At 50.9% G+C, this 8,213-nt stretch overlaps 3 protein-coding genes across 3 annotated transcripts; 2 read left to right on the top strand and 1 right to left on the bottom strand.

The window, feature by feature from the left end:
* F4807DRAFT_17241 (uncharacterized protein) lies at window positions 1-543 on the top strand. Its single transcript, XM_047993482.1, has one exon. It carries the CDS (start codon window positions 139-141, stop codon window positions 445-447), a length of 309 nt encoding a protein of 102 aa, XP_047859532.1. The 5' UTR covers window positions 1-138; the 3' UTR covers window positions 448-543.
* A 3,609-nt stretch (window positions 544-4,152) lies between these two features.
* F4807DRAFT_405493 (thioredoxin-like protein) lies at window positions 4,153-5,913 on the bottom strand. Its single transcript, XM_047996223.1, has 2 exons — window positions 5,318-5,913; window positions 4,153-5,249 (listed from the first exon to the last, which is right to left on the bottom strand). The coding sequence occupies exons 1-2, from the start codon at window positions 5,601-5,603 to the stop codon at window positions 4,783-4,785; spliced, it is 753 nt and encodes a 250-aa protein (XP_047859531.1). The 5' UTR covers window positions 5,604-5,913; the 3' UTR covers window positions 4,153-4,782.
* A 2-nt stretch (window positions 5,914-5,915) lies between these two features.
* On the top strand, window positions 5,916-7,992 carry F4807DRAFT_405490 (FAD dependent oxidoreductase). The gene is made up of 2 exons (XM_047996222.1): window positions 5,916-6,369; window positions 6,599-7,992. Exons 1-2 carry the CDS (start codon window positions 6,327-6,329, stop codon window positions 7,930-7,932), a joined length of 1,377 nt encoding a protein of 458 aa, XP_047859530.1. The 5' UTR covers window positions 5,916-6,326; the 3' UTR covers window positions 7,933-7,992.
* Window positions 7,993-8,213: the final 221 nt, after the last annotated feature.

Below are 8,213 nucleotides of genomic sequence, written 5' to 3'. Positions count from 1 at the left end.
ATGGGGACTGACGGAAGAGCTATCGACCGCGTCTCCGTCGAGGTATGTTTCCAACTGACAGAAAACAACGTCTAATAATGGCATAGGTACCCTTAGTCTAACATACTTGACGTAACCTTGGTACACTCGTCAACACCAATGAAGCTCGAAGAGTTGCCAAGGTATCTTCATTTCGGTAGTTTTCTTACTACCCTCCTCCTACATCCCACCATATCGTGGAGATCGATCTGCACGTACCCCGGCATCGAGGTCCGTTCAGACTGGATGTGCCACTACATTTCCCATTGTCTGATGCCAGCATACCTAGTTGTCCCTAGTCGAACGCCGCATGTCTGCGTAGCTAGGGTGACAGGGGCTTTGAGACATGGATTGGTGGCGAAGTGTGGCCTAGAAGCTGTCACAACCCCTGACAGATATTCAAACATATCACCTCTCTATCGATACTGAGCCAAAGATCCATCTATTAGTTTGCAGATAGAACCATACCTTGGAAACGTTGAACCCCTCATGTAGAGGACAAGGTTTCCCGGCTCCAGTTTTGGAGCTTTGTATCTCATATGTAGTCGCCGGAGGATATACTGATTGGGACACCGTCCGGTAGTCAGTACCTAGGTTTCACTTCCTGATGGACATATACTCATTAGCAATCATCTCTAATGAGGTCCAGGTCCACCTTCAAGGTTATCAGGTGAACTCGTTCGATCCGACATCGCGAGCGTTGGTATGGCCGCTGACATCTGTGCTCGGCGTGGAAATAGGGGTTATCTCCAAAGTCCTCCGTGGCATGCTGCTTCATCGAAGTCTGAGATAGGATTCTCTCGGCGTGTTGCCAACATACCGCCAGCTATTGGTACTCTAGCCCTTCTCTGATGAGGATGGACCATGAAGAAGCAACTTGTGTACCCAACACTACCCCTTTCTTTGTGACACCTTTGTTCCAACGCAAGATCTATCTGCTATGACGTTTGTCTTCACATGTATATCCATCTACCTATCTTGCAGCTATAGCGAGAACTTCGACAGAATAGGCAGCCACGTTCCCAAATGCCGATGCCCTATATGGACAGAAGTGGTAGGATCGTTATAGTGAAAGCTAGATAAAAAGCTATATCTACTATTATTGCGGTCCCTTAGTTTACTGCCGTGTTATTACAGTCTCCTATTACCCCTGACTACGACCCATAGCTCCATATCGAGTGAGCTAAGTCTCGCCGTCGGTCACTGAAGTTGTTTTAAGAGATCCACAGTAACGTTGAATACATGTCTAGGTAACCTGCGAGTATCTCCCCGTAAGGCGCCGATATTACTGGCCCCTCTACGAATGTAGGGGTTTCTTGTTACTGGGGGATCCCCCCATCGGCGTTCCCTACGAAGAGATTTGGCGGCTATCGGCCGCCGCGAGACAATGGAGACCGCGCCTATAAGGCTCCTGTGATGAAGCCTGAAAGAGGAAACGGCATGGGCAATCCGTGGACGAGATCGGTTAGATAGCAGAAACAGATTCGGCAACGCGGATATCCGCTAATAATCCCAAGAGTTAAGACCCCTGATCCTTCGCGCTCCCTCCGCGCCACTCGGGCTTATTGATCCTTCTGAAAACCTGGTGGGCCGTCCACTCTTTTTCCTCTAAAGACGATCGCAGCTTAGAGTAATTTAGAAAGGAAAAGAAACATTTGCTCCATCGCAACTCCATTGCTCGCATATCTTCCTTAACTATTCGGAGATTTGGGAGTGCCATGTGTTGGTTGTGAGTTTGACCGCCAGATAGGGAGACCGCGGATGGGCAAGAAATGAGATCGTGCATCATCGCACATCATCGCGCATCGCACCACGCGAAAAGAAATAGAAGAATATCGTGGGTCCTCGGTGAGCCGCTTTAACTTATGATATTCCGTCAGAAACCAACCAAACCCCCACGAGAAACAACGACGATGATGAAATTGTGCGACCTGCATAGGTAGCGACCTATTCCGCTCGCGTCTTCCAACGAAGGAGGCGGGGAGCGCGGGCAGGATTGTGGGCAAACTCGCTCCCAACCGAGGTTTGAGATTGAGAGGAAATTAACCCCATTTAATTTTCCTGCTCCTACACTACACATTCTTGTCGTCGAAAAGCTGGGTTGGGGTTTGGAGTAGGTACCAGTTGGGAGGATGGGAGCGTTGAGGCTCATGAAGAAGTTTCAGTCCAACTTGCATGCTGATGCCGCAACCCGTTGCCGCGTCCCGCGTGGTAATACAGGATTTGTCGGTTGGGGATGGTTAAAAATAGCTCCAAATAGCTCCAGGTACCTTATTCTGCGGCGGCTGCGCTGGTCTTTTACGTCGTAACGTCCTGCAGGGGGTTCCTGCGTTCGGGATGGATTCAAGTGAGGAGGAAGCCAAAACCAAAATAAAATGACGATGCTGTAATTATCTTTTGACTCTGTCTCATCTTGTCGATACGCTGTTGGCATAGCTAGGGGAGCTATCTATCCATAGCTACAGCTCCAAGCTTCGCCGACGTCATCCGAGCGCTCTGTAGATGTCACTGAGAGAGCAGATCCCCTTCGCACCTATTGAAGTCCAGACGATAGGATGATGGCTTTCGTCGGCGATAGCGATTTCTGCTTTCACTCGATATGTCCTTTTGATCTCCTTAGACGACTATTTGCATTTTTGGAGTTCTGCAAGGTCGCCTTTAGGGCCATTGGTTGCATTGTTTGTGCCAACTGCATACAGGAAGATCTTGATTGGGGTTTTGATGAAGCGAAGTCATCTCGGTTTCCATTCTTAAACATCGGAGACGAATAATATAATTTGTGTGCGCTTTCTTTTCCAAATAGTTTGCGGCGTTCGGATTCTCCCGAAACAAAGAGGCTGAATCGAATGCGATCGTCTTGTTTTGACAAGATTGTTGGAACTGGGGAGCCACAGGAGCTGCTTAGAGACGGGAAAGGTTGGGAACAGGTAGGTAGCTGGTTCGGCTACTGAAACGAGAGCGATTCAACTCTGTTGGCGTTGGTTGCGTGGTTTTCTGCAAGTATTCTGAAAGTACTTTGCGCAATCCACAGATAGACCTGTGATCGCCGATGCTATCGTTGACAAACCAACATATGGTCCCAAGAGCTGGAACCTCTCTAGGACGCTTTGACGCATATGGCTCGATGACGGTAAAAGTGTATGTCATAATAACTTAGCCCGTTAGACTATCGTCTTTATAATATGGCTTGCCATGATAGATAGAAAAGCCAACCGTAGGTATGTCATTGTAGGAGAATGACTGGTATATTCTCTTATCCTAAGTATCAGTTAGGCGTCCAGGGGTCTGTAGAGCCATGTGAAGAATCATTGTATGGATTCCTAGTAAGAAGAGTACTTATTAGACCAAAATCGAGAACGCTATCGTGATCCTTTCCTTTCGAACTTCGAGTTAATGAAGACGAGGTGTAAAGCTCTATAGGCTCCTGGAGCTATGACTCCCAAGAGCTTCCATGTCCCAATCGTTTGCGTAATGACGGAAAACTATGTAGGCGAAGTCGAATTAGCGATAGTTTTTCGAATAAGTGTAACACTACGTCATTGAAGATTGGTAACATGGCTGTCGATGGTCCTTTTCCTGGAGGAAACTTCACGATAGCGGATTGAGATATGACATATGATCTCTGAGTGTGAGCATATCCTCCGGGAAAGCTCTTCAGGTCGGCTTTCGAGGTGAATAAACTCCTTTAATGACCTGACTGTAGGAGTATTAATGTTAGAAACAGTATTAGAAGGGAGTGATACCTAGATACCTAGTTACCTAGATAGCATTGTGATCTCTCCTCTAACCCTAGCTCAATAACAGAGCAACCTTCGTAAAGTTAAGCTCAAAGATGCCTCCGATAAATTTGTAGAGGGTCATATTTTGCGATGGGAAACATCGAGGGGTTCTGTCATGGCCTCGTGTCCTGCATAGAGAATTGCCCTAGTAGCATAGAATGAAACTTGAGCCCCCGAGTTACTCACATGAACAATACAACCGTTCATATAAGCCCGATACTCGTCGGAACTACTATACTCGATCTTATTCCCCATTGCCCAGGTAACTGTAATGGCCGTATGAGACAACTTCTCTGCGATGACTTCGTTAGACTTAGGCTTCGATGTTCGTCTCAGTATCACCCTAGGCATCCGCCACGCAGAGATTGCAAGTTCCTGAGCCGCATGTTGAAATCTAATGACAGATGAGATACAATGTATATATGTTGCCTTGGCCGACCTGTTCAGTGTAAAGGAGTCGCTTGATAATGTACTCGGGATATGGCTTGGAACTGTAGAGTGTGATCATTCCGAGCATAGGTTTGGGCTAAATCTATGAGGCCTTTTCAGAAAATAAGGCGGCTTGCCCCGGGTTCCTATTCGACTTTGGGCCTATAATCATAGTGAGGAAGCGTGAGAAGTCGAAAAGGAAAGAAGCCATGAGCCTCCACGATGTATATTTGACGTTCTTGCCTCGGCCACACGAAAGTTCTTAGGCAACATACATCATGGCAATACACCGATGGTCTCGTCAGGGTAACTACCATGAGGTACTATCTCTAAGCCGCTGCTTATTGAAATAGAAATTATTGATATATGAAAAGATTCGTTTTTAGTATGATTCATGACACATGGTTCGTAAAATGAGGTAAAAGATTCGTTGCTCAGAACAGCAAGCTCGTCTCATCTTACATTTTAGCCACCCTATCGGCATTCGTCAACGCGTACCTACCATACAGTTGCGGCAGAAAACCCCCCACAAGGCTCCCGAGCAACAAGCAGGAACTTACTCCTTTTTCTCCAGCTCATCCAAGATGGCCTTCTCTAAGCTCTCAGGCTTGCTGGTGCTGGCCCAGCGCTCCTTGACCTTCCCGTCCCTTCCGATGAGGAACTTCTCGAAGTTCCACTTGACGCGCTTTAGGCCAAGAAGGCCGGGTTTCTCCGACTTCATCCACTCGAACACGGGCTCGGCCTTTTCACCGTTCACGTCGGTCTTGCCGAAGATGGGGAAGGTGACGCCATAGTTCACCTGGCAGAAGTTCTGAATGTCGTCGTCGGTGCCGGGCTCCTGGCCGCCGAACTGGTTGCAAGGGAAGCCGAGGATGGTGAAGTCATCCGGGTGCGTGGCTTTGATGTCCTTGTATAGCTTCTCGAGCCCAGCGTACTGCGGGGTGAAACCGCACTTGGATGCTGTGTTGACGACTAACACAACTTTGCCCTTGTAGTCGGCTAAGGACTTCTCGGCGCCCTTCTCTGTTGGGTGGATGGCAGCGATTAGTTTGACAATTTCACCTTAGGATAGGCTCCATGCTAGTACTTACTGTCTTTGACCTTGAAGTCATAAAATGTGGTAGCTGAAGCCATTGTGGAAATTGTTTTGGTGTTGATGAAAAGATGATGCCTCGAAAGTGATGGGGTATATGCTGACGAAATCGGAGTCGAAGTCGAGGTCGCAAAGCTAACGATGATGCTGTCGTTGGCGGGGTATCTAGAGTTACTATTGGATGATACGAGCCGTGTCTGTAATCCCAATGAGGTCACTTTGCAAAGATGATGATTAAGGGTTGAATGTACGGGATGCCAGCCCCTTTTAATAAACAATCTCATGAATATGGTTGTTGATTATTCTGTAGTTTTCCTTTTAACTTTTTTCCGTTTTTTCTTTTCGTTTCTTTCTTTAGCCTCCCCGTAGATCCGGTACGAACAGTTCGGAAGGACTGAGCTACCTGTTACACTAAACGCTAAACGTATCAAATCTTGAGCCTCGGCATGGTTCGTCACGGTCAGTGCGTGAAGACATGTGGATCTACCCGCTCTGTCCGACCAATGACGTATTGATAGCTCTAGCTGCTGGTAGCTAGCTCCCGGAAGCTTGGACCTCCATCGTATCATGAATTCCAAATACCTTATCATTTACATCACATGTTTTGTTAGTCAGACAAGACAGAATTGACTACAATACATTATTGTCTCTCGATAATCCCTGCCTTTTATTGAAAACGTCGGGATTCACGACGTCAATGGCTTGATGCTCGAATACTTAGCTTGAACGTAGATACATACTTGACGTGGTACCAATCAGCGGGTAGATCCGAATGAACCTCGAAGTCGGTACTTCCTAACTTACCAATCCCATAATTTGGGTAACGGGTAACTGCTACCTGCTGTAGCTGTTAACATCCCATTCCTTACTTCGAACTTGCATTGCAGCCAAGCCATGTGAAATCTTAACCTAGCTGCTTTAGTCGAGACGAAAAGGTCAATCTTAACTTCCGTCCAATCCTCCAAGACCTTGTTTACCACTGATTCGGTCATGTCAAATACAATAAAATGGACAGTCGTATGCCCCAGCCACGACATATCGTGATCATAGGTGAGTATGTCTTACTCTATTTCCGCTATTTGTGTTCCCTACCATGTCATTGTTCGTTGTACTCTATGGTTATTGTCCGTGAACCCCTCCTTGGTTCCATATACACACCGACCTCCTAGTTCCCCGTCCACCGGTCTGGGATCAACATTGGCGCATATCGCATATCACTACGTACATATGGTAGCACCTAGTAAGAATAGGCAATAGATCCACTAATCGTACTTCCCAGGGGGTGGTGTCATCGGCACAACAACAGCATACTATCTAACCCGACATCCCTCCTACAACACCGCCATCCACCACATCACGCTCCTCGAAGCCACCTCGCTAGCGGCTGCCGCATCGGGGAAAGCGGGCGGACTTCTAGGTCTCTGGGCCTATCCGTCATGTCTAGTCCCGCTCTCCTACCACCTCCACGCCGAGCTAGCAGCCGAGCACAACGGCGCCGAAAGATGGGGATACAGGCGCCTCGGGTGCGGACAGCTCACGGCCTCCGTTAGGAAGAAGGTCGCGCGCGGGTCTGCCCAGGCTAAGAGAAAGAGCAGAAGCAGTCTCGGCGTCGCTAAACAAGAGGAGCAGGAGGACGATGACGACGAAAAGGACCAAAAGGACGGCAACGGCGACGGCGAAGGCCAGGTAGAGTGGCAGAAGCTGCCCAAGCAAGACGAGAAGGCTCGCTCCCTGCTCCGCGACTCCGTGCTGCCGAAGGACCTCGACTGGATTAACGGCAGCCTGGTGCGCGACTACGCGGAGATGGGGCTGCCCGGCTTCACCGAGACGGCGCAGGTGCACCCGTACCAGTTCACGACGTCGATGGCGGCGCTCGCGCGCCAGGGCGGCACCGAGATCCGCGTCGGCGCCAAGGTGACCGGGATCGGGCTGAACAAGTCCTCGAGGGCAGTCGACAGCGTATCCTTCGTCGACCGCGCGACAGGCCAGACATCGACGCTCCCGGGCGTGACGGACGTCGTGGTGGCGGCGGGCCCGTGGACGGGGACGCTGTGGCCGCGGACCAAAGTCGAGGGCCTGCGCGCGCACAGCGTCGTGTTCGCCGCCGACGTCAGCCCCTACGCCGTCTTCACCGACATCAGCCTGCCTCCGGACTGGGTGCCCGCGCACCGGGCCGCGCGCGGCGAGACGCGGCGCCGCCACCGCGGCAACGTCGACCCGGAGATCTACGCGCGGCCCGGCGGCGAGGTGTACGCGTGCGGGGAGCCGGACGCGAGCGCGCCTTTGCCCGAGACGGCGGACCTCGTGCAGTGCGACGACGCCCAGTGCGATGACCTCGTCGCGTACGTCGGCGCCGTGAGCCCTGTGCTCGGCGCCGCCGGCGTCGCCGCCCGCCAGGCCTGTTACCTGCCGCGGCACGTGCGGTTCGGGAAGGAGAGCGCGCCGCTCGTCGGCCGCACCGCCGTGGACGGGCTGTGGGTCGCCTCCGGGCACACGTGCTGGGGCATACAGAACGGGCCGGCGACCGGGAAGCTTATGGCGGAGTTCATCTTCGATGGCGAGGCGAGGAGCGCCGATGTGGCGGAGCTGGATCCGAGGAGGTACAAGGTCTGAGTGGTGGTGGTGTAAGGGAACGAACGGAAGGGCATAGAAGGGCGGGGAAAAGAAGGGGAAGGGGAAAGGGAGGGTTGCAGGTAGAGGGTAGAGATACGGGTACTCACGTGTAACGGAACAGCGAATAAGGTTTAAGGCACTATGACGACAGAGCGCATGGGATGATGGCATTTAAGGGTCCGAGGGTTTAGGGGTCCAAGGAGGGAGGGGTTTACGTATCCATCCTCTCAGCCTGTAGGTACGCTTAGCCCCTTGGCTCGTGCGTGGGAGAAAAGTAGGTG

The sequence above is a fragment of the Annulohypoxylon truncatum genome (genome assembly GCF_022578515.1).
Source record: "Annulohypoxylon truncatum strain CBS 140777 unplaced genomic scaffold F4807scaffold_1, whole genome shotgun sequence".
Lineage (NCBI taxonomy): Eukaryota > Fungi > Ascomycota > Sordariomycetes > Xylariales > Hypoxylaceae > Annulohypoxylon > Annulohypoxylon truncatum.
Note: the sequence above shows the minus strand (reverse complement) of the source record. Positions and strands in the feature narration are given on the sequence as shown.

Excerpts from the sequence above, each read along its gene's own strand:
- F4807DRAFT_405490 (XM_047996222.1), top strand. The coding sequence starts at position 6,327 with ATGGACAGTCGTATGCCCCAGCCACGACATATCGTGATCATAG. Across the intron at positions 6,370-6,598 it reads ACGACATATCGTGATCATAG|GGGGTGGTGTCATCGGCACA; the intron begins GTGAGTATGTCT and ends CGTACTTCCCAG.
- F4807DRAFT_17241 (XM_047993482.1), top strand. The coding sequence starts at position 139 with ATGAAGCTCGAAGAGTTGCCAAGGTATCTTCATTTCGGTAGTTTTCTT.
- F4807DRAFT_405493 (XM_047996223.1), bottom strand. The coding sequence starts at position 5,603 with ATGAGATTGTTTATTAAAAGGGGCTGGCATCCCGTACATTCAACCCTT. Across the intron at positions 5,250-5,317 it reads TGACTTCAAGGTCAAAGACA|AGAAGGGCGCCGAGAAGTCC; the intron begins GTAAGTACTAGC and ends TCCACCCAACAG.